The following is a 25,277-nucleotide window of genomic DNA, read 5'->3' as shown; positions in this document are numbered from 1 at the left end:
GTGCACGGTAAAGTTGGAGAAGCCTGGTCTAGAGCCCACTTCTCTTATCAGAGATGGGAAAGCGAGGGCCAAGCGTTTGGGGGTTACGGAGAGTGGATGAATCTCGGCTTGGTGTCGTCGGGAGCTCAGCCTAGGCCTGAACGGGCGCCACGGCTCTTGTCCTAAGAGGCCAGTGGGGAGGACAACGGGAGGCAAGGGCGCGCAAGGTGCTCGGCGCGCGCAAGGTGCTCGGCGCGCGCGCAAGGTGGGCTCCCGGGCAGAGCCGGGCTGCGGCGCGTGGGCGCCCTGAGGGCCGGGCCGCCGCGCCGCGTCCCCGTCCCCGTCCCCGCGCTGGCCCGGCCCGGCCCGGCCCCTCAGCTCCACCCCCTCCTCCCCCTCCCGCCCGCTCGCGCCTCCTGAAAAGCCAGCCCGCCCGGGGCGGCGGCGCAGAGCCGGGCCCGGCGCACGAGGCAGCCAGCGCGGCCATGACGGCGGAGAAGGCGCTGCCTCTGGGCAATGGGAAGGCTGCGGAGGAGGCGCTGCTGTCCGAGGCGCCGGGTGGCGGCGCCGGCGGCAGCGGGGGTGCGGCGCCCGCGCGCGACCCGCGCGACAAGCGCGACAAGGCTGTCCACGAGCGCGGCCACTGGAACAACAAGGTGGAGTTCGTGCTGAGCATGGCCGGGGAGATCGTCGGGCTGGGCAACGTGTGGCGCTTCCCGTACCTGTGCTATAAGAACGGAGGAGGTGAGGCGGGGCCGGGCCCGAACCGAGCGAGCGGCGGCCCGCCCGGGGGGCAGGGGGGCGGGGAGCGGGGGGGGGGGTGCGCGCCAGACCCCCCCCCCGCGCCTGCGTGTAGCGGGACCCTTGGAGCCCGCCCGCCCCGGGCGGGTGGCGCGTGAGCTGACCCGGGGCCAGGCTCGCCTGTCCAATGCGCACGCGCACGTGCCGCTTCGCACCTGACCGTGCAGCTTGTCCGCACGCGGGTACTTGCCCACCAAGTGCGTTCTGTCTCAGCGTGAGGTGCAGACGGGGACCGGAGCCCCTGCTTTTGGTACCTGCACTGCTGTTTGGCAGGACACAGCCCCTTTGAGCCTTTCCCTGCTAGACACCGGCCTGAGGGAAAGGGACTCTGATGATACCTGCGTAAGCGCGGGTTTTGAGAGCTTGAAATGCCCGCCTCGGTACTAAGCGTTGCCTACGTGTTCTCGTTTCATCCGTACGGTCGTCTTTGTAGGTAGCGGTATACCCATTTTGCAGATGAGGAAACTAAGGGTCAGAGAAGTCACTCACTCAGTCAGTGATAAAGATGGGATTCTGACACCAAAAGCCTCCTTTTAAACTGAGATTGGCCCATGTTTTGAACTGAACGGAGAGAACTTTTAGGCGAGGCATTGCTGTTTGATTGCCTGTCCCGTCTTTCGTTTCTTCTTAAGGCCCTTTCTGGCCCCCGGCAGTTTCTTCACCTGGTCTCACAGCCACCCACAACCAACGGCAACGACACTGATTTAATGTTTAGCAAATGCTTGGAGGTCGGTGGTGGGGGCAGGAGGACAACAAGGAAAGAAAGGAGGTGGTCGTTTCTAGTGACAACTTGTCCAGGTCAGTTGGGTGGAGATGCGGCAGTGGATCCTCAGATCTCCCAGCTCAAGGAAGGAGCTCCAGCCTTCAGGAGCTGCCACCTGTCACTTTCAGCAGGACAACCAGCAGGTGCATGGCAAGGGACCTTGTAAAACCTTCTTGGGTGGCACAGTTTATCCAAGAAAAAGCCTACGTCTCTGTATTCCACCCTACTTTTGCTGTGTCCCTGCCCGTCCAGCAGATCCCCAGACCCCAGTGAAGGTGGCTCAGAAGTTGGCCGGCAGGGCCCTCGCTGTTAGGCGGTGGGGAGCCGGACTTCCTGGACGTGCAGCTGCAGGGAGAGAGAGAAGGGTACTGCTTGGCCCAGGCCCTTTCTTTGGAGACATTCATCCTGAAGGCACAGGCTGCTCCAGGCCTGCCCTGCACTGTAATGAAGTGGCCGCTGGTGGTGGTGGCTTGGCAAGAGGGAGAGAGGCAGTGGACTCGGAGAGCCCAGACGTGCCCTGTGCCCTCAGCAGCGGATCCCACCTCTGTTTGTAGATTCAGCCTTTATAAGCTGCCGTGTCTGCTTAGAAACCTGTGGAAATGCTTTAGGGTAATCCCTGGCAAAAATTGTTGTAACATCCTTTTTTATACAGGAAATTGTTATGCCCAAACAGAAAGCATTCCTAAAAGCAAAAAACACAGTAAGTTGGGTTAATTACAAATTCTGCCACAGATTTTAAAAAAAAGTTGTAGTGAGTAAAGTTTAAAAATGAGTCATCTTTTTCTTCTTCTTACTCTGACTTGCCAAGAGTCTCCGTTGGGTACACAGATCTTCGTTTCCTTGAGCTGGTTATCTTAAGGATTACCAGCTTGTGAATACATAGGCCAGAAGGCTTCAGAAAGTGTCATCTCTTAGCTTCTGGAGGGTTTGCAGGTAAATTGCAGCATATTAGAGAACCTGCTGCGTCTTGTTTTAATCGCTTGACTTCAGCGCACAGACCCTCTTATCCCCTTTCACACACTCTCTGCCTTCTAATGTAGTTGGGGAATCTGCTGATCAACTGTTTACTTAAAAAAAAAAATACCTGCACAGCTCTGCTTATAGATGCCGACAATGGTTTAAAGTATTTCTTTCCCAATGTGAAACCTTGAAAGTCCTCTCTTGCCCAGAAAAGCGGAGAGCTTTCCGAAACGTGGGAGATGTGGTCCTACTATCAGGATTGATCAAAATTGCTGCTCTTAATCCTGCGGTTAAAGAGACTTCATTTAGCAGAAAGCAATTTCAGTTAAGCCTTCGTTGGTGAGGTCAGCAGGCGGGGAAGAGCTTGTGTTTCTATGCTTTGTTATTAGACGGGAGAGAGAATGAGGGATTTAGAGAAATTCTTTTCTGGTTGTGATAGCTCATGTTCACCTCAGTTGTTTAATTTGTTTCACACAAAGGCCCAGGCAATGGATTGTGTTTCAAGATGGGGGCGCTGAAGCTTATGGTGGTCTTTTCTCGGATTGAGTCAAAGCTAGCCTTTCTGCACAGGTTCTTGCTGTGGACTCCTTATAACTCACCTCCGTGCCTGCAAACTCCTGTGTTGTTCACTGTGGCTCTCCTTAAGAATGCTTTTCTTTAGGAAAAAGATGTTTTGCAGTTCACTTCCAAAGTACCTAAGAAGGGGTCCCCCTCGCCTGGCCTGATGAGGTTACTTTAGAATAAAAAAGGAGAATGCACCATTCGGGGAAAGAATGGATTTGAGCTGTGCCGGAGGGCAACATGTATAAATAAAAGAATCAGGCGAATACAACACTTTGTTTTACATTATCATCTTAGCTGCACAACAATTCTATGTGATAAGCAGTGCAAATATTAAGTCCTAAAGCTGCATTTTGCGGATGAAGACATGGAGGCTGGGAGATATGAGGTGGACTCAGGGTGGTCAGTGGATCCCAGGGCCGTGTTTTCCGACTCTGTCCCTCGTAGCAGGAGCTTGAACTCAGGCTCAGGGAACATTAGGTCTTGCCTGTAGTAGGTGCTCATTAAAGATTTCTTGTGCTGAACATGAAGTGGTGGGGGTGCGTTTAACCTCATCCCCTTGTTTTGCGTCCTTGCAGGGGCATTCCTGATTCCCTATGTGGTGTTTTTTGTTTGCTGTGGAATTCCTGTTTTTTTCCTGGAAACGGCTCTGGGACAATTCACTAGTGAAGGTGGCATTACATGTTGGAGAAAAGTTTGCCCTTTATTTGAAGGTGAGTGTTGAGTTCATTGAGAAATGAAATGATGCCTGGGTGACGTCAGGCTGTGAAAAGTAGCTGAGACTGTTTTGACGAGGTGGAGAGAGACGCAGATCGCTCCCTTCCCTTTGCTCTTTCAGGCATTGGCTACGCGACACAGGTGATCGAGGCCTATCTGAATGTGTACTATATCATCATCCTGGCATGGGCCATTTTCTACCTGAGCAACTGCTTCACCACCGAGCTGCCCTGGGCCACCTGTGGGCATCAGTGGAACACAGGTATGGCCCCCGGGGAGGGTCTCTCTGCTGGTCCTGCTGGGGAACCTGGGGTTGGGGGGGTGTCCTTGTCCTTGAGACCAGTCCTGGCCTCTGGCCTCTTGCCATGAGTCCAGATTCGGCTGAAATTGGAGATGGGCTCTGCACTGGGTCTGGGTACATTCTGTGGGTTGCAGCCCTGAAGCCTGAGCTGAGACCTGGCCCAGGAATTGGCATGGGGAGAAGAATGGTGATGCTCTTTCCTCACTTTGCCAAACACAGAGACTGAGCCCTTTGGGCACTGAGTGGGGTTGTGAGGGGTCCAGGCTCCAGTTCCAGCCCTGCTTCTCTGGGTGTCAGGTTTTCCGCTGTAAAATGAAGGGGTTAGACTAGATCAAGGGTCACCAACAGGGCGCCTTTAGGTCAGTGATCAGCAAATTTCAAAAATGTATTTGGTTGCCAAAATTGAAAAACCAGAAGACTGCACATGAAAATCCAGATTTCCAGCTTCTCTTAAAAAATTAAAAAGATCTGTCAACACCAGGCCCACGTTCTCACATTCTTGCTTGGCATCAATTGCTACAGCTGAGAAGCGGCTGTTGCCTTTGGATAAGGCAGCATCTATCCTCAGATTGGCCACAGTCCCCACCCAGCCCACTCGCTCACTAACTTCACCTGTCTAACCCAGGTAGATATTTGAATTCCCTTCCCCTCCCCTTGATGGATAACTTTTTAGATTACTTCTGATTCTTATACTGTTTGCTTTTCAATTTGTCATCCTGTCAGGATTGAGTCTTATAACCTAGGGAAGGCAAATACATGCCAATGCCATCTACGGTGGCTGTGCTCAGAGCAGACATCGCTAATCGATTGTAGGACTCTTTCCTTCTGAGTCTGGTCTTGGCCTCAGGACCCTTCTCGGGCATCCACTGCCTTTTGATTGGAACTGGCACACACACTTTAAGCTGTTCACTATCCATGTTGTCATCTGTAGTTAGGTTGTCCTGGAAGTGACCTGTCATCCTCAAGGCTGACCTACAGTAAGACTGGGTAGGAGCTTGGTCACCAACAGGAAGAACAGCAGGCATTAGGCCTAGAGAGTGCTGTGAACTTGCTTCCAGCCCCGCGTGACCTTGCCCTGCTCCCCCACCTGCCGCATTTTGTGCAAGTCTCGCTATCTGTCTGTAGGGCCTGGTTCTTAACCTTTCTTTGGCCAGGGGCCTCATAGGGATGTTTATCCAACTAAAATTCAAGGACATATTCTTGGAGGCCTGCGAGTCCTCCATGATAATTTAATTGTGTGTATTTATTTTGAGGCCACTCTAAAAATATGCGTATGTTCTGGGTCGTCAGTACGACCACCTTCTCACTGAGGACAGCCAGGAGATTTCAGTGTCTGGCTTTGTGCGTGTTTACCGTTTAAGATGCATTCTTAGTAAATAGGGTGATGGGAGCCAAGGGAAAAGAGCAGAGAGACTTAATTCATAAGTGATGTGTTCGTTCTAACCAAAGTCCAGTTGAGAATGCAACAGACTATAGGAATGAAGGTTTTGCAAAAGTGTGGACAGAGAAAAGAGGTGGTAGAATTGAGTCTCGAATAGCCCGTGGAACAGCAGGCAAGCCCTCAACAGACCCTGCCTCCCACCTGTCAGTTCCATTTTTCTGCTGGGAAATCCATCTAATTTTACAGAATGGCATTATCGTTCACATCCATTTTATGCTGTCACATTTGAATTGTATTGGGCTCATAGATTAGTTGATATTTAATTTGTAAGTTGAATTCCAGTTTATAGTTGTATGAATACTACAATCACAAAGATTTTATAACTGTTTGTACATGATTAAATACCATTTTAATAAAAAGACCTTATGAACCTTGGCCGTCTGAGAAATTTGTTTACTCTAAAAAACATTTGAGGAACACTGTTTGAGAGAATCTGATCAAAGCTAAGGGCTGTTCTCCCCGGAAAAAGGCACAAGGGCCCTCTAGACGTTTTGCCTATAATACCAGGTTTCCAGACACGTCTCAGGACTGTGGACCCCACAGACCACCACCTCCTTTCAGGTTAGCACTTGCCAGCAGGGGTAGGAAGGAGGCAGACAATCCGGGGGATTTTCCCCAGCCAACTACAAACCTTTTCCCACTGATGTGTGCCCCCGTTCTCCTAAAGCATGTGAACACTTGTGATGGGTGAAACATCACGTCTAGGAAGTGCTTCCCGCTCCAGAGATCACAGATGTAGGTTGGAGGATTCGTACGCTGTGAGAAGAGAGAGATGCCAGAGCAAGGCTGGACGCTGCCTCCATGCTGGCCATCGTGCTGGGCGCGGGGGATCCGAAGTGAATGGGCGCAGGAGGCCCTGCCCACAGGGAGCTCCGTGAACAGAGGGGTGCTGTACAGAGGCACAGGTCTATGGGCAGACAGTATGGGCAATGACCATGGCAAGCAGATGGGGGCTTGGCTGGGGTTGATTCCCAATTCTTCCCCTAAGTGGCTGGTGACCTTAGAGGAAGGAGAGAGTGTGGCCGGAGGCCCCTTAACTATTTCTGAACCTTAGGTTCCTCCTCTTCAAAATAAAGGGAGTTGGAGAAGGTGGTTCCTTGGAGGACCTTTAAATTCTAACTTTCTTGGAATTCAGGGGAGGGAGCTCAAGAAAGCTTCCTGGAGGAGGGGCTAATGGGTTGATCTGAACCCTAAAGGATGAGCACTTGGGTGTTTTTATTTGAGATTCAAATCTCCCTTGGTCATCAAGTTCCGTGAAATGAGACATTCACCAAGTCCTTTCCTGGACTGAGTGATGGCGTGAGGGGATGATGAGCAAACCAGGGACTCCTCACACGTGGGGGCTCACCATGTGTCGCTTCATCCAGTCATCACATCTTTATGAGGCAGCTGTGATATTAGCCTCTCTCGACATGAGGGAGAACCGAGTTTCGACTGCATCACTGCCCTAACGATGCCGTGACCGACCCACTCCTTTAGTCCCCCATTCCTGCGGGGCCGCTGAGCAGGGCAGGTCGATGCCATGGACAGGCTTGAGGCAGGGAAGTGGAAAAGGAAAGGGGATTCAGGGAGAATGCAGGAGGAAAGAGTGATAGGGCACATGGAGTGGGAATGAGGGAGAAGGTCCCTGCCCCCAAACCTCGTCCTCCTGTTTAGATCAGACCAAGCCTGTCTCTTACACTGTTTGCAGTTGATTCCCCGACCGCCCTTTGAGGCATGTTGACTTGGAGCGGCCAGGTGAAAAGGCCTGGTTGCACCATCGGCTCTGAATGTTTTCCAAGATGCAGCCCTCGCGGAGGTTAATCTTCTTGTATCTCTTGTTTTCACTTAGAGAACTGTATGGAGTTCCAGAAACTGAACGTGACAAACCACAGCCACGTGTCCCTGCAGAACGCCACCTCTCCCGTCATGGAGTTCTGGGAGTAAGTGGAAAATGGCTTGTCTCCCTTGGCCTGGGGGCTCTGTCCTGGTTCTGCTCTGTTAGCTTTGCTGCCCCTGGGAAAAGCCTGCCTCTTCCTCCCTCCAGCCTCTCTCTTCCTGGCTTCTGTGGGCTTTTGGCTGCCTTGGAAGCCAGTGTGGAGATCTTCAGAGGTTTCCCAGAGGAGCTGCTGGGAGAAATGCTTTCTTGTTCTTTGATGACATGTCAGCATGCCTAGTTGCTTATCAGGGCAAGAAGTGCTTGGTAAAATGATGGACAGTTTAAAAATTCATTTTTAACAAAAGAGAAGATAGAGCACGCTCGCAATCAGCTAAGTCAAAAGTGTGTTTAGCCTGGAAGACAGGAGTCTCCAGGGGAGCAGGTTAGCTTTCTTTCAGTAGCTGAAGTGTCATGTGGAAGGAAGCAAATCAACTCTAATGGATAGAGGTTATAAAGAGGCAGGTTTCAAATGTACTTAAGGAAGAGCCTGGACTCACTTCTGAAGGTTGTGCTCACCCATCCCTGGAAGTATTTGGCCAGTGTAAGGCTGCTGATCGTTGTTGGGAAATCCACTGACATTATAGGCAGTAATTGTGGATAGACATTTTCCCAGAGATGGGCATTTTTCATCAGTGTTCCAGAGGGGTCTGTGACCAGGAGTTACAGGGCTGCCACATATGGTTGTATAAGTTGTTCACTGCACAACCCTAGGGGGCATCATTTATGTTGTGAAATGTGCACTTCAGAATTGTGCACTGCCACCCTGTATAACTGTCCACAGTGGCCCTGACTTAGGAGCTTCTCTAGCAGAGGTGGGAGGATTCCTTGCTCTAGGTATTGGGGAGAAGTTTCCTCTGTGGGTGAAAGGTTGGACTAAAGCTTTCTGAGTCTTTTCAATATGAAAAAGTCTGGCTTCGTTGAAGAACATCTGCTACCCTAATCTCTAATGCTGATTAATGTTAGTATAGGGGGCAGTGGTTTTATGAGTAATTTTTATTCTTTTCCCAAATACCATTCCTCTCCTTCCTTCTCTAGAGACCATTGTGCCCAATGTAGATCGATCATTCTCATGTTTATACTCGATATATAAAAATAGTTCCCTCGCTATGTGTACATATGTACATATTTATATATACATATAATACATTATATAATATTTATAATACATTTTATATAATGCATTAATGTATATATAACACTTTTTTGTGTGTGTGAGGAAGATTGGCCCTGAGCTAACACCTGTTGCCAGTCTTCCTCTTCTCACTTGAGGAAGATTGTCACTGAGCTAACGTCTGTTCCAGTCCTCCTCTATTTTATGTGGGACGCTGCCACAGCGTGGATTGATGAGCAGAGCTAGGTCCGTGCCAGGGTCTGAACCTGCGAACCCCAGGCCACTGAAGTGGAGCATGTGAAATTAACCGCTACGTCACCAGGCTGGAACTAATTATTATATATAATACGTATACATTAATATTGTATATAACATTATATATGTATATAATATATATGTATTCAGTCATGTACTGCATAAGGATGTTTTGGTCAATTCAGACTTTATATACAATGGTGGTCCCATAGGATTAGTACCATAGAACCTCGGCACGTAGTAGGCTGTACCATCTAGGTCTGTGTAAGTCCTATAGGAGAAGAAGAAATTTTGCTCTATCCTTGTAGGTTCTTCTGGCTGATCTGAGAATTAAATTGACGAGAGACAGATTGATAGAAAAACAAACAAAACTTTAGTACTGTGTGTACATGGGAGAAACCCAGGAAAACTGAGTAACTCACCAAAATGGCTAGAGCTCTCACCTTAAATACCACCCTCAGCTAAAGACAAAAGAAGATGTTGGGGGTGGGGAGAGTCAGGGCCTTCAAAAGGAAGGAAGGAGATTCACAGGTAGGTGAAAGGAGCAACGTTGGGAAAACAAGTGTTTGCCCACACAGAAACAGAAGAACCCAGAGGAGCCCAACAGGCTTTTTCTAGGTTCCTCCCCATCTACCACCCAGTTCATGTGATGCTAAGATGAGAGCTCTCTTCCAGAGACAGGTTTTTCTGTCTGAATTCTTTTAGGCAGTTAAGGGGGAGGTGACAAGAAAAACTTTCTGAATCTTTTGATTCTTAAAAAAATCAGCCTAAAATAATCCTCATGCTAAAGGGACACATTTTGTGGTGGCAGATTTTGTTCCCCTTGATCAAACTCTATGATGTTTGCAGAAGGACGAAATTGCCTAATGACGCATTTCTCAAAACGTATTCTGATCGTTAGTCAATGCATAACTCTGAGTGTGTGTGTGCATGTACATGTGTGTGTGTGCATAGACAGATAGATAGATATCCTCAAATAGAACCTAGATCTTTCTTGCATGTTGTGAAATTTTATATTAGTGGTATCCATTACTTACATTTTTTACAACTTTGTTTCTTTGCTCAACATTGATTTTGAGATATCTCCAAGTTGACACGTGTAGCTTTGGTTCACTATTTTTTCCTTCTGTATAGTATTTCAATGTATAAATAGACTACATTGTATTTAGCCAGCTCCTCTTGATGGGCATATAGACTATCTCCTGTTTCCCACTGTTATTAAGCACACTGAGTGAATGTCTCGTCTGTGCTTCCCTGTCTGTGTGAATGAAGGTTTCTAGGTTGTATACCTAAGAGTGGAGTTGCTGGATGGTAGGGTGCCTGCATTGTCAGTTTTATCAGATAATGTCAAATTGCATTCTAGAAGGATTGTTCTAATTTACTCTCCAAACAAGAATGTGCAAGAATTTCTACTGCTCCATATTCTAGACAGCACTTGGTCTGGTCAGAGTTTTCAAGTTTTGCCAGTGTAGTGGGTATGAAATTGTATCCCACTATTTTAAATTTGCGTCCCTCTAATTACTTGTGAGGTTGAGCATCTTTTCATGTTTTTCCCTCTGTTTGGGGTCCTCACCTGTGAACTTCCTGTTCATTTCTCTTTGGATTGTTTGTATTTTCTCATAGGTAGGAATTCTTGATACATTCTAGATATTAGTATCTTGATACATTCTGTATATTAGTGTCTTTGCTGCAAACAGCTTTTCCTAGTGTGTGGCTTTTTTTTCTTATTTATTTATGGAATACAGCAATCTCAGTTTTATTTAAGTCAGATTTGCCAGTCTATTCTTTTTGGTTTGCACAGTTGGTGTCTTATTTAAGATATATTTCCTTACCCCAAAGTTGTAAAAATTTTCTATATTTTCTTCTAAGAGTTCTGAAGTTTTATGTTTTCACATTTAGGAATATAATCTACCTAGAATTTTATTTATGCATATGGTACAAGGTAGGAATCCAGCTGTATTTTCTTATAAAAATAACCAGTTTTTCCAGCTGTATTTACTGAATCCTTCGTCCTTTCCCTATTGATTTGTAATGCCATCTTCCGTATATAGTTTCCCTAAAAGCATAGGTCTGTTTTGGGGCTCTCTGTTCTGTTCCGCTGGTCTCTTTGGCTAATTGTGTGTCAATACCACACTTACAGTTTTATTATAAGCCTTGAGCTGGTATGGCAAGTCCTTCACTTTGTGCTTTTCCAAAATTGTCTTCCAAATAAATTTTAGAATCAGCTTTTCAAGTTAAACGATAGTAAAGAACGGAACAACTCCAGGGGATTTTGTTTGGAAGTATGTTGAATTTGTAGGTGAATTTGAGGACAATGGACATCTGTGTGATGGAGCCTTTCCACTCGTGAACATGGTGTAGCTCTCCATTTATTTAGGGCTTTTTAAATGCCTGATAGAGTAGTGCTGCTTAAATGTGGTCTGCAGAGCCGCAGCGTAGAATCACCTGGTTAGAAATGCAAATTCTCCAGCCCTCTCTCAGACCTACTGAGTCACAATCTCAAATAGAGCGTCCAGAGACACGTGCTGGAGAGGAGGCTGCTGTGGTGGGAGGGCCTCTGTGGCCCATCCCAGCCCCATGGGGCTGTGGTTTCCCAAAGGAATGTCACAGAGGCTTGTTTGAGACCTGCACATTTAGGGGTCTGCAGACATGGCCTCTCTGCTCCCTTAGAGAGCCCATCCTGAACCCCTACACTGGATGAAGTCTCTGTGTAACTTACTGCTGTTTTGCACCATTGATTTCCTTTGTAACATATGGAAAACCTCAAATTGTTATTTGTGCAATGTGTTTGTTTGTTGTCTGTATTCCCCGGTAGGCAGCCATGAAACAGCAGCTTGTCTGGCTTTACTCAATGCTGCTGGCCTGTGGAAGGCCCCCCCAGTGAATATATACAGAATGGATAGATGCATGGGAGGAAGGCAGGCAGGCAATATTTTCTAGAAAGTGCTATATGAGAAGAGTCAAAGTGGGCTCTGGCAAGAACTCATCCTGTCACTGAGCTCCCAACCAGCACCATTGATTGCTTCCTGGGTCCCTTTGCAATATCCGTATCACCACTTATGTGGACAGAAGGTGGTGGGAGGGGTCGGTTAGTCTCCATCCTCATGTGTAACTGGACCTTTTGGCCTGCTACTTGACAACTGAAGGTGAAAGTCCGTAGGTGAATGAACCCATGGTTCTAGTGTTCAGATTGCGTCTGTACCATCTATGCCAAGTTGAATTCTGCATCCTAAAAGTACTCAGTTACTGGTGCGACACTCGCCCCTTCGTAGGATGCTTTTGTCAGACAACTCTGATCCATCTTTTCCCCAGAAGTGAGCTTGGAAGATGGAGCCTGTGTGAGATGCTCATAGCATCCTATGAAAAACTGTTGGGGTCACGGAAGTTGGAGAAGGGCTGAAAATGATGCCCTTCAGTAAGAACATCTGTTACCTTTGATTAACCCAAATCCCACAGCCTGTTTTCCTGTGGAGTCATTTGGCATCTTTCCCCTCCTTCCACCACCCTACCCCCAATCCCGGCACGCTACCGTTCCACTAAACACACTCTGACGACACTTTGCTAGGAGGAAGTTTTTCCTTAAATTCAGCTGACAGCTGACTTCTGGGCTTTGGATGGGACGTGGCTGATTCCTTTCCCATGTGATGGCCCGTCAAGTATTGGATCAGGTGGCCTCCAAAACGTTTCTCCTCCAGGTCTCTTCGCTGTTCCTTATGTGGCTGGCTCGCGGATGCCCCACCGTGATGTGTGTCTCCCCTGGGCTCCTGTTGCCCTTTTCTTTCTGCCTCTGGCTGCAGGGACCTCATTCAGGGCCACATTGCTTGGTCACCCTTGACCACATTGCCTTGGCTGTCTGCTTGTTCATGCCTTTCACAAACGTCTGAGCTCCTGGTGCGCATAAGGACACTGTGCCTTGTCTGGAGGAGGCAGAAATGTAAGACACAGTTCACACCCTCTAGAAGCAGACGTGAGACAAGCCCGTGGATCACCATAAAATCAGTTACAAGGTGTTACTTCCCTGCTCACGACTGGCCCTGGCTTCACCTTGACCACAGGCACCATAGGACCAGGTGGCCCAACCCACCACCATCTTGAAGGTTCATTGCCCTTTTCAGGGTATAATTAAAGCTGCTGGCTTGGCCAGTGAGAACAGCATAGTCCCTGGGTCATCCCTGGGCTCTGTCTCTGGCAGGGGGCCTATGGGGCAGGGGCAGTTTGTCTTCCTGCTGTCAGATTTCAAAATCAGGCTGTCCTGGTTTCCCTTAGTAACTCATTATGCATCTGGCATCCATGCATTTGTCTCAATATGTTTGCAGTTCTAAATTTTGAGCCTGTATCCTCTGGTGGGACTGAGTGCTGTCAAGTGTGTGACCAGCATCGTGCCATCAGAGAGGCTTTGATCTGTCCTCACATCCCTTTCTCAAGCCCTCCAGGCCCGTCACTTGAGGGTTTTGCGGGCAAGTCCGTGCTGCTATGTATGCAGTTGAAATCGTTTTTGTGTGGCGTCCATTCAACAAACATTTGTTGAGCACATATTGTGTGCTGGGCCTGAATTAAGTTCCAAGGCTATGCGGTTCTGTATCTTTATTCAGAAGGATGAGGCATGTCTTTCTGGTTTATCTTTACCGGAGGAGTTTTTTTCAGTTTGTTTATTTCTAAATCACATGGCCACTTGAATTGATTTTCTTCGGCCGCAGAGTTTGGGATCAAAGGAGCTGGAGTGGAACCCGATTCTCTCTGCGGACCTGGCCGGCCCCGCCTCCTTATCCGACCCCTCTCCCCGCTGCCCGTTGCCCTCCTCCGCGCTGGCCTGCCTTCTGTCCTCTGTACGTGCTGGGCTTGTCCCAGGATCGATCTCAGGCTTTCGTTGTTCCCTTCTCTGAGAAGATTCCGCCCCACATCCTTGCGTGCTGGCTCCTTCTCACTGAGTCTGCATTCAGATGTCATTCGGGAAGCCCCCCCGGACCACCCCGCTGACTCGGCAGCTAGTCCATCTCTACCCCTCACTCTGTTTTAATGTCTACCTGGCGCTTAGCAGAAATGCTCGCGTCTTTGTTTACTTGTTTATTCTCTCTCTCCGCCTGTTAGACTATGAGCCCCATGCTAGCAAGGACTGTTCGCTTTTATTCCCTGTTGTCTTGCCAGCACGTTCTAGGTGCTCAGTAAATACTGGTTGAAATGCACGAGTAGAAGAGTGAATAAATTAATGAAAGAGTGAATGTTCCTAACCCCTTGGAGTTCAGTGTCCTCATCTATAAATTGGAAGCGGTGATGGTCACCCAGCTGCAGGGCTGGCAAGGCTGAGATGAAGACGAGACAAGACCTTGCCTGTACGGAGCCCAGCACAGCTCAGGCCCTTTGGAAAGGTTTGACTGCAGACAGAATGTTCGTGATTGACTCTCCGTTTGTGAGATGGGGATTAGCCCTGTTGCCTGCGTTGCCGGCCTCTCCAGATTGCTCTGAGGATTAAAGGAGATACGGCATACCAAGAACTTTGCTGGGTTGCAAGTGGGGTGCCTGAGTTAGTTCCCAGTGCTGAGACTCGCTGTCTTGCCTGGCCTCTGCCTCTGCAGGTGCACATTCATGGCTGAGCTGCGTGCAGAGTCGGCCTGCGTGCCTGAAAGAGCCTTTGTGCCTCCTGCTGCAGGGTCACACGTGCCCCAGACCCTTTCCCTAAGGCAGAACCCAAGACTGCATGGCGCCGTCTATTTCTGTTAATTTGGATTACCCCCCTCCGATATATCACCCCATGCACAGCCACAGTGTAGACTTCAGCCAGCACGTTCGGGAGCCCAGTTTAAGTCATTGCTTCCTCCACCTGCCATGTGCACCACCCGGGTGACTTAGCCAGCCTCCCTGAGCCTCCATCAGCTCCTCTAGAAATGGGATGGTAGCAGTACCTACCTCGCAGGGTTGTCAAGAGCATCAGAGGACATGAGGCCCATATGCTTTGCGTGTGGTAAGCGCTCAGCATATGGTAACTAATTTTACAGGGAAGGCTCCATCCAGATCTTTGAAAATCTACATGGTTTCTTTTCAGCATTCTTTAGCAAAGGCTCATCAACCAGGTCTGTTTGCCCCTCACGGGGGACCTGGAGAACTCTCTTAGTGTGTTTCCTTCACTTGATTGTTCTTTTCACATTTTCTGAGCACCTGCTAGGTGCTGGGTAATTTATCAGTAGCCAGAAAGATGAGGGAGACATTGTCTGTACAGGTGGGGGAAGCTGGAAAGTAAAAAATATAAAATAAACATTAAAAGAATTTTTGAAGTATAAGGCAACAGCTGTCTGTAGGATCCTTGCACAGAGCCAAGATGAGGAAGCCTGGAGGCCTGGGCTTTGGGGAAGGATTCATGGAGTTGGTGATGCTTAGCTGGGTTTTGCAGGGTGAATAGGAGTTCATGTGGTTGCCAGTGGAATGAGCGAATGGCATGCCAGGTGGAGAGAATAGCATATGCAAGAGCACAGAGAGCTGAAGTCGTATGTTGAGGCTTGTAGACCTTACCTGAATGCTACTGCCTGTGCAATGGTGGGGACTGTGCTGGGGAGGTAGGCACGGGCCAGAGTCTTTATTGAGCACCTACTGTATGTCAAGTATAGATGTAGGTTCCGGGATGCAGCATGAATGAAACAAAGACCCATGGCGGTGGAGCTGACGGCACAGACAACCAAATAAGCAGGAAGCATTAGGTGAAGTTGGAGTCAGTCTCCTGAAGAAATAAATAGCAAGCCGGGAGCAGAGTGTCGCGGGGTCCGGGAGGACCTCTCTGAGGAGGCGGCATTTGAGCTGGGGCCTGAGAGCGGTGAGGGAGCCAGCTGTGTGGCCGCTGGGGACGAGCCCTGAGGCTGAGGGAACAGCAGGGGCAGTGGCCTCGCAGGGGGAGGATGTTGGGGGTGTTTGGGGAGGAGCAGGTGGGCAGAGGGAGAGGCTGGAGTCCAGTGAACGTGGAGGCCCCGGTGCCTTTCTAAAGGGTTTGAAAGGCTCCTTGGGGTCCCGCAAAGGCTCCGTCTGTGGAATCACATGATCAGGTCTGAGTGAGGCGGCCCCGCGGGCTGCTGGGTACGGCAGGGGCAGCGGGGCACTTGCTGTGTCCAGGGGCATGAAGCCGAGGTTTCTGCCTGGGGAGCGGGGGGCTGGCTGGGGAGCGGTGGCCTCGCTGCCCGGGAGGAAGAAGCAGTCTTGGGGGGACGAGTGTCATCCTGACCGGCGGAGGAGAGCAGCACCCTCTGAGCTGTTGGCGCCTCCACAGCTGCCCTCCGCGCCCACACATCCTCTCCCTGCTCAGGCCTTGGTGGGCTCTCCCTGATGGGCAGGCGGAGGCCGCGCTGGCCTCCACACCCAAAGCTTTTAGACCCGCCCGGAAGCCACTCAGCAGTGGAACCTCGGCATGTGGGCTGCACACGTGCTTTGTCCCCAAAGTTCCGCTTCTGAAACTCAGCTCCACAGGCATGACCACACTGATTATGCACAATGTGTCGATGGCAGCCCTGCTGGTGATTTTTTTTTTTAAAAGGGACGTATTGTAAAACGTTCTTAAATATGATACTGATTAGATAAATTTTGGTGTATTCCTGCAATGACGGCTAAAAAGGAATGAGGCAGAGAATGTATTGATATGGGAAAGATCTCTGAGATAAAGTTGAGTGAAAAAAGGCGTGGTACAGAGGGTTGTATGTGATGCCACGTGTATAAAGATGCGTGTAGACGCCCTTATCTCCAGAGGATGTTTCTGAAGGATGCACGAGAGACTGCGCAGTGGTCATCACCTGAGAGTAGGTGGGGGTAAGCAAGGGAAGAGAGAGTCTTACTTTCTGCTTTATACTTTTTTGTACTATTTAAATTTAAAAAAATTGAAACCAGGAACATGATTATTTCATCATAATAAAAAAAAAGGAGCCATGGGGTTACTGAATAAGCTGACATTTATCATAATGATCCTTCCTGTTTAAGTGGCAAATCCCATTTACAGCCCTGGTTTCACCTTGCTAATCATATTTTATTTATTTTACAAATCATTCTTGTTATCATCTCATTTAATTTTTAAATCGGCCCTTTGGGGCAGGCAGAAGCAAAAAGAATTCCATTTTGCCATTAACGAAACATAGTCTTGGAGAAGCTAAGGGGTTGCGCCCTGCCAGCTCCGTGCCTCCAGGCAGCCCATTTCCCCAGGAGGCCCTGCTCTCTGGAGGGGTGGGGAAGCCTCCTCTCCTTGCATCTGCTGCCCCCCGGGACTGAGGAGATCTCCTCTCAGAGTGGGGTTCCTTCCTGCTGTTCCTCCCCAGGGGGCAGGAGCGGGGGCGGGGGCGCTCTGATGTGAGAGAAGAGAGGGGAGGTCCAGGGGAGGGCACAGAGGGTGCTGCCGCACCAGAGGCTCAGGATGAGGCTGTGCCTGGCAGCCCTTCCAGCTCTCAGGGATGCGCCAAAGCAAACTCAAATTGGAACTTTTGTTGCCCGAGCAGGGTGTTGTGTCTTTGTATTCTAATTGTTTAACGTTTAACTGATTGCAAAATGAGTGACTGTTGTGGTATGCAATTAAAACACGACAGATGCATAAATGGGATACGTTTGCATATGAGATTATAAGTCACTTATAAATACGTGTCTTAGTCCATTCGGGCTGCTGTAACAAAAATACCACAGACTGGGTGGCTCGACAATAAACATTTATTTCTGACAGTTCTGGAGGCTGGGAAGTCCAAGATCAAGGCGCTGACAGATGCTGTGTCTGGTGAGGGCTCATTTCTTAGTTCATAGATGGCCGTCTTCCCCTTGTGTCCTCACGTGGCAGAAGGGGTGCCATGAGGGAGCTCCCTGGGTCCCTTTTACAGAGCACTAATCCCATTCATGAGCGCTCCACCCTCATGACCTGATCATCTCCCACAGGTCCCACCTCCTAACCACGTTGGGGATTAGAATTTCAACATAGGATTTGGGGGGGACACAAACGTGCAGTTCTTTGCAATATGTCTCCCGCCCCCAGCCCCGCCTGCTGGGAAGTAACTCTGTTAACAATTCGAGTCTCTTCTGCTAAGATTTCCCCGTACCCTTAGTACCATTCTTCTTATTTTCCTTTCTGCCCTGTCTGTTGAAGAATGTAAGTTCCCAGGTTCAGAAATTTAGTTCACCACTAAGGTCAGCTCTCTTTTAGAGAAATGCGTTGTCCCGTGGACCCTTGATTTCCTTATTGCAAGTAATCTGTGTTTTTTGTAGAAAATGTAGGAAGTACGTTTAAGTAAAAGAAGAGGGAACGGCACACGATAGGATTTCAGTTTCCACACTGCTGACACAGGGAGGGGCTGCTTGCCGGAGTCCACTGTGCCAGCTCCCTCGAGTCCACCAGACCCAGCCTGGTAGCCACAGCTGAGGCACGAACCTGACCTCTTGTTCATGGAGCAGCAGGAGCCGCTCCTCCACTGCCGGGGATGGCAGCCCGAGGGAGGTCTCTCCCCCACCGCAGGAAGTGGTCTGTCCTAAGTTGTCACCACCAGGGATGCCAGCTTGCCCAAAGCCCCTGCCCGAGAAGGACCAGTTACTAGTTCTGATGGTGATGCCGTCTGGCGCAACGCTGAGAGCGGGAGCTGAGGCTCGAGATGCTGCCTATAGGTACCGTGGTTGAGATGCTCTTTAAAAGTCCCGTGATAGGGTGAGGGGATGCAGAGACCTGGGCTTTGGGGGCAGACAGCAAGAATTTGAATCCTGTTGCTTCCACTTCTTGGCCTTGGGCTTGTTCCTTTCATCTCTCTGCAACTCACTTTCTTTGTCTGCAGAATGGGAAGAGGAGGAGGAGTGGTAATTGGGCTTGTAAGTGCTGAAGAGCTGAGATCTACTATTATGATCCATTCTTGATCATTAGAATAAAGCTATTTGTATATAAAATCGGCCACGAGGGTTTTGTTTTCACAAGCAGATGGTGGATGTCTTATGCTAAATAATGAGAAGCAGCGGTTTGCTGAAGCAGGAGAGTTTTGTCTGAGGTTCCTTTTATGTCCTGATGGATGCAGTGAAGGAAGGGGACTCAGGCGTAGTTACCAAGCGCCTGCTGTGTACCCTGGCCCTGAGCGTGGCTCCCCAGACGTGTTACCTCACTTGATCCGCCCACCCAGGGGATACACGATGTGGCATCATTCTCTGGATCCTCATCTCACTCTGACGCAGGGACAGGTTGAGGGACTTGTCCAAGGTGCTTCTCTTGGAGAGTGGGAGCAGAGCTGGACCGCAAGTGGCCTCTGGTCCCTGCCTGCCTCCCTCCGCCCTTCCGTGCTCCTCCTGCCTGTGTCTGAAACACATCATCTGCCTGTTGTGTTTCGGGGCGGCATTTGAGTGGCGTGTTCCTGCTCTTTGCAGCCCCGTGGACCCAGGCTCTTGAAGGCAGAATTTTGCAGCAGATGGGGAGGTGTAATTGATGGAGGGAGGGAGAGACAAACTTGTGAGGATGACTTCAAAGAAGGCTCCAATGCCTAGCAAAAGCAGAAAGTTGGTCTGTATCTTCTCTGGATTTCAAGAGGTTCCTTTAGGAAATAAATTGAGTGTTTCTTTTAGAAGAATCCCATGGTTTCCAGCTGAGCCAGGTGGCGTGTGAGACCTGCGGACTGTGATCTGCCGTGATGACAGATGTAAATCGATGCTGGCCTCCCGGTGGATAGCTTATGGCCCTGCAGCTGGTGGCACGAGGCTCAGATGAATGGCTTTAATTCAGGCTCAGGCACAGAATAACTCAGAAGTGGCTGTTACCTAATTTTAATGCATTATCTCCATTCCAGATTATTTTTAATAAAATCATGGGAAAGTATATAACTCCCCAGTTTTCCACGCACATGCTCACCCCTGCTCCAGGCTCTCCCTGGCAGACATGCAGGATGGGGAGGAAGCGTCGGAGGTGGGGGACCTGAGTCTTCCGTGTTCTAGCGGGGGGGCGGATCCTGAACCTCTGTTTCCTCGTTGGTGGAACGACGGTACATCTCCCGCCTTCAAGGCACAGTCAGCATGACGTGACTATGGCAGGGGTGAGGGAAGAGGTCAACATTAGCTCTTCTCACTCCTGCACCTCTCATTCTCGACTCGCCCACCGTTAAAGAACGGAGGTCTGAGGTCTCCTGGTGGGATGCACACAGTGGGCAGCAGACCCCTGCTCCCTACTCTGGGCCTTCTTCTCCAGGGCTTTTCCCCATGGCATGCATGCCTTTCCTGGTTGCCGTCCCTCTGTGGCAGACGGTGGCTCTTTGCTCTTTGCCAGCCTTAACACACACCATCTCAGAGGGGCCAAGGGGACAAAGTTGGTCAGACTCTCCCCGAGCTTTTGGTGGCTCGTAATGCAGAGCTGCTATACTGTGGAGCCCGGGGGGTGGGAAGGCTTGGGTGGCACTCGGGGGCTGCACTGAGTCCTGGTCAGAGAGAGAGGGGCAGGACTGAGGGCCCTGGGACCCCAGCCATGGGGACGTGAGGCCCCACCCACCACGTGGGATCCGTGTTCCACGTTGAGGATGGGCGGCACCCCAAGCCTGTGGTGGTTCCCAAGGGTGGGGTGTTGTCTAGCCACAGAAAGGGGTGAAGCAGTGATGTGCCTCTCTCTGACAGTCCCGCTTCTGGACCGGCCCTCCTCTCCTCACTGCGTCCCTGGGTCTCACTCTCCAGCTGTGGAGGCCAGAGTAGGCACTGACCTTGGGGTGCAAGGCCGGCCTCTGCGAATTACCGATGTGTGATCAACGATCGTGCATGGATCCACTCGGAGCCTCGGTTCCCTCTGGACAGTGGATGTGAAACAGGGTCACAGACACAGGAGCGCCTGCAGCTGTAGTCCACAGTGGGCTTCTGTGCAGTGTTAGGAACGTTGCTTTGGAAAGACAGAAATGTGGTGGGAGCACTTCCTTCCTGACAGCTTTTTAATAACTTGGACGTGTCATTTGCATACCTCAGACCACACCTCTTCTAAGTGTGCAAGTCAGTGATTTTGAGTAAGTTTGCCGAGTGTGAAACTGTCTACACAGTGTAGGTCTAGAGCAGGCCCACCACCCTCCTGAGATCTCTGTGCGCACTCACAGTTAATCTCCACTCCCACCTCCGGGCAGCCGCTCGTCTCCTTTCTGCCTCTGTGGATTTGCCTGGTCTGAATGTCGCATAGAAATGGAATCCGACAACGTGTGGTCCTTTGTCACTCTCTTTCAGTTAGCGTAAAGTTTTCAAGGCTCATCCATGTGCTGGCATGTATCACTGCTTCATCCCTTTTGGTGGCTAAATAATATTCCGCTGTATGGATATGCCACATTTTATTTTTCTGTCTCTCCATCAGTTGATGGACATTTGGGTGGTTTTCAGTTTTTGGCTGTTAAGAATAACCTAGGGATGGAATTGCTGAATTTTATGTTTAACTTTTTAAGAAATTGCCAAACTGGTTTCCAATGTGGCTAGACCATTTTACATTCCTACCAGCAATATCTGACTGTTCCATTTCTCTACGTCCTTGAGGACAGTTGTTATTGTCTGTCTTCTTGATTGCAGCCATCCTAGTGGGTGCACCCTAGTGGATATGAAGCAGTATCTCGTTGTGGTTTTAATTGGTGCTTTAATGGGGAATACTTCTAAATAAGTTTGGGCAAGCTTGGGTTAGACAGAGTTATAGAGGTGTCTTTACTGCAGGACTTCTCAGCGCCTTTAATATTCAAAAGAGCATTGGGAAGCTCCAAGGAGGGCTATGTGTGCAGCCTTTCCTCAGATGCGGTCCCAGTGTGACCTGGGACTCAGGGTGTTGTGAAGGATTGGTGTTCTTTGGGAAGCATTAGCCCAGGACTGGAGTTAGGAAGCCACCACCAAGTCCCATCTGCTGCCTGTTTTTGTAAATAAAGTTTGATTGGAAGACAGCCACACCCATTTGTTTACAAATGGTCTCTGGAGGCTTTTGTGTTGCATAGAGTCAAGTAGTTGGGACAGAGACCAGATGCCTTGCAAAGCCTAAAATAGTTGCGATCTGGCCCTTTACAGAACCTTTGCTGACCCCTGACCTAGAGTGCCGGGTGCACTTCTCCTTCAGATGCAAGGAGGGACTGGCGCGCAGGGTGCAAGTGGGGACCGAGGAAGCACTTTGTGAGGCCTAGTATTGTTTGTGTTGGTGCTGAAGGCTTGAAGGTGGAATTTTGACGGCTTGGGAGAATTGCAGAGGATATTCCTGGCGGAGAGCACAGCGGGAATGAGCCCTGGACAGTTGAGACGTGCAGGTCTGTTTGGGGACCTGTGGGGATGTCTGTGTGGCCTGGAAGGAGGATTTCTGCAGTGACTGAGGAAAGTGGAGCGTAACCCAGACCCCTCATGACAACTTAGGTCCCTAGTTGTGTCCCTTGAGTGACACGTGTCCGGTCCATCCTCCCCAAGGCTGGGCAGGGGGGCCAAGCTCTGCCTCTGAAGTCAGACAGATGTGGCTTCAGGCTCCGCCTCTGCCTTCCTGGGCATTTTACTTCCCTAAGCCACAGTTTTCCCACCTGTAAAATGGGAATAATAGTGGCCTTCACCCCAGGAGTAGGCATGAAGGAAATGCTGGCTGTCACTGCCCTTGTTGTCGTTATCTTGACATTCCTGGAGGGGAAGCTCCCTGAGGGCGCAACACCCTGCTTTACTGTCACTGTCCTTAGGGTACTCAGCATGTAGTTAGCACCCCGTAGGACCGGCTGAATGAATGCATGACGCCAAGGCCTGGATTTGTTGCCGAGGAGGGCCCTGCCCTGACTCCCCAGCTTGGTTCAGGACTTCTGCTATGGGCACTGCAGGAGCAGGCCCCACACGTGGGGAGAGTCGGGGCTGCGCCTCTTCCTTCCTGGAGAGGTGAGAGCAGAACCCGAGGCCGAGGGATTCTGGAGGGGGCAGGGAAGGCACGTTTGTTTGGTGATGGGCCCTCTTTGTTTGTTTGTTGCTTTGGGAGACCAGAAAGGAGGGCCGAGCAAGGCTATTTATCGCCCAGCCTCTTGGCGCTGGCGCGGAGGGTGGTCTCTGCAGCCAGGGCAGCACCCTCCTCTGCGGCAGTTTGGAGAAAGGTGATGTGTTCGCTGGCTGTGTGCTGGACGTTAAGATGAGGCCTCCCCAGGCTGGCAGGGAGCCGTTCCCACCCAGCCTCTGGGCTCTCTGCCGGTGGTGGGAGAGAGGGGTCTGCCCCATCTCTGCCCTCTCTGGTCCAGCCATTCCTGGCCCTGGATGCTGGAGTGTTTGGAGGGGAAGCTCCAGTTCTGAGGCTGTTTCCTTCTCTCCAGACTCAGCCCCTCTGTGTGGGTGAAATGATGGCGATGCCTGAGGAACGGGTTTGGGGTTCCAGCCACTGCCCTCTGGCTGTGAAGGACGGAGGAGAAGCCTCAGGCAGGAAGCATCCTCTCTCCGGGGTCAGTTTCTAGTGAGGCAGTGGGATGTGTGGGCATCAGAAGAACCTGGTTTTAAGTCCCAAGCTGGGCAAGTTGCTTCCCCTCTCTGGGCCTCAGTTTCCCCACCTGTAAAATGGGTGTAATAATGCCTTTGCAGTGCAGACAGATGTGAGGGCTCTTGGGCGGTGCCTGCCGCAGTCCTCTCCGCTGCCAGCTGCTTTTAAGCTCACCTCTCGGTCCCCCCACCACCAGCTACCCCTGTCTCTGACCCATCAGAGCCAAACTTTCCAAAAAAGCCTCCTCACCAGGGTCTCACCTCCCATCCGCTCCCCTCCCCCACCTTCTGAAGTCTGCGGGGAGCAGGGAGCAGCTCTCCTTGCCTCACCCACCCCTGCAGGTCTCAAATCCTGCAGCCGCTCTCCCTGCCCGCTGCGCCCTGCTGCCCTTGGCAGATGGCTGCCCCGCTTCTGGAAGCCCTCTCTCTCCGTCTCCCTGTCTCTGCCTTAGGGGAGCCTCCTTCTCCTCTTGTCTCCCTGCCCTTCTGCCCACCCTCTCCACCTCCTTCAAGGGCCCCTCCCTTCCTCTCTCTGCCCTTTCAGTGCTGGGGTTCCGAGGCCCCCACTTTCCCGCTCTCTGCAGGCAGCCTCGTGCTCTCACGGGGCACCCCGATGGCCAAGGGCTCAGGTCTTAACCCTCTCCCTGCATCTCTTTTCTGAGCTTTGCACCCCGAGACCCAGTTGCCTCTGGGCGTTGCAGCTGTGGGGTCCCCCAAACACCTCAGAGTCATCTCGTCTAAGAGATTTTATCCTCCACCGCCTCCTCGTCTACCCCACTTGCAGGTCATTCCTGCTCAGCTGATGAGCCCGCATTCATCCAGGTAGGAACCTGGGTGTCAGCCTAGACTTCCCTCCTCCCTGCTACCCACCACCCCCAGGCAGTCACCTGCTCTCAAACCTACCTGTTCCCCTCCAGGGCCATTCTCCTTCCTTGGTCCTCACCCTCCTGGTTTATTGTCCAAATCAAGGCAAAATTCTCTGCACTGGACGCCCTGCCCTGTTCCACCCTTACCGTCCATTCTTCCCACTGCAGCCAGAGGGTTTTCTGAAACGTGTATCTGATGGGGTCTCGCCGTTGTTTAAGATTCTTCTGGGCCTCTGTCGCCCTCGGGATGCAGCCCTAGCTCCTCAGCAAGGCTCACAGTCCGACCTTTACTTCCTCTCCAGCCTCGTCCTCAGTGCCACTTCTCACCTGCCCCTTGGTGCCCCTCCCTGGCCTCGCTGAGCCTTTGCTCCAGCCTCCTGGCTTTTGCCCTTGATGGCCTGTCTGCCCCAAATCCACCCCCCACCCCACCCCCACATCCTGACATTGGCCAGATCCCAGTGAGGGTCCTGGCTTATCTCTGTATGACCCTCTCCACACCCTGCTCTGTGCCTCATCAGCCTTCCCTATTAGAACACAGCTCTTTAGGACCCCCAGGTGTACACAGTACCTGGCACACTGAAGACGCTTTCGTAAGGATTACATGAGTAGATTAATAAATGCATGAAGGACACCTGTTGTATACTCCTTTACTTAGCACACAAAGACACGGAGACAGCTTTGGGGTGCGCATTTACCACAGCTTTCACTTACGAACAGGTGACTTTAGTGCGATGGGGGGATCTAGGAGAGAGCGTTGAGGCTGGAAATGTGGGCTCTGGAGCCGGGAGCCCTGAGTTCAGATCCCAGCCCTGTCGCTTGCTCCTGGTATGACTTTGAGCAAGTCTCTTAACCTCTCTGCACCTCAGTTTCCCCGTCTTTGAAGTGATGGTAAGAATTGTCCCTCCCTCGAGGACTGTTGAGAGTTAGATGAGTTTGTACTTAAAACCTGTAGAAGAGAGCTGTCATCGTTCCCATTTTACAGATGAGGAAGAGGAAGCTGTGGCTTAGAGAGGTGATGTCCCTTACCCAGGGTCACACAGCTGGTAAGGAGCAGAGCTCGGATTTCAGCCCAGCCCATCTCTGTCTTTGCCAACAACTAGGAAGCAGAGGCATTATGCCTGAGATTTCTGCCTCTTGGTGGAAATCTCCAGAAATATTCTACTCTTATGGCCAGAAAAAAATGCTTCATGAAGAATCTGCCCTCATGCCTGGC

General features: G+C 50.6%; 1 protein-coding gene across 1 annotated transcript in view; it reads left to right on the top strand.

Moving 5' to 3' along the window:
- The first annotated feature begins 264 nt into the window (after window positions 1–264).
- SLC6A11 (solute carrier family 6 member 11) overlaps window positions 265–25,277 on the top strand; it is a 121,968-nt gene continuing 96,955 nt past the window's right edge. The window contains exons 1-4 of the mRNA XM_023619970.2: window positions 265–723; window positions 3,643–3,777; window positions 3,903–4,043; window positions 7,355–7,445. Of these exons, the coding sequence (XP_023475738.1) occupies window positions 465–723; window positions 3,643–3,777; window positions 3,903–4,043; window positions 7,355–7,445 (626 nt within the window). The 5' untranslated portion in view covers window positions 265–464. The remainder of the gene's footprint in view (window positions 724–3,642; window positions 3,778–3,902; window positions 4,044–7,354; window positions 7,446–25,277) is intronic.

The sequence above is a fragment of the Equus caballus genome, chromosome 16 (genome assembly GCF_041296265.1).
Source record: "Equus caballus isolate H_3958 breed thoroughbred chromosome 16, TB-T2T, whole genome shotgun sequence".
In the NCBI taxonomy this organism is placed as follows: Eukaryota; Metazoa; Chordata; class Mammalia; order Perissodactyla; family Equidae; genus Equus; species Equus caballus.
Note: the sequence above shows the minus strand (reverse complement) of the source record. Positions and strands in the feature narration are given on the sequence as shown.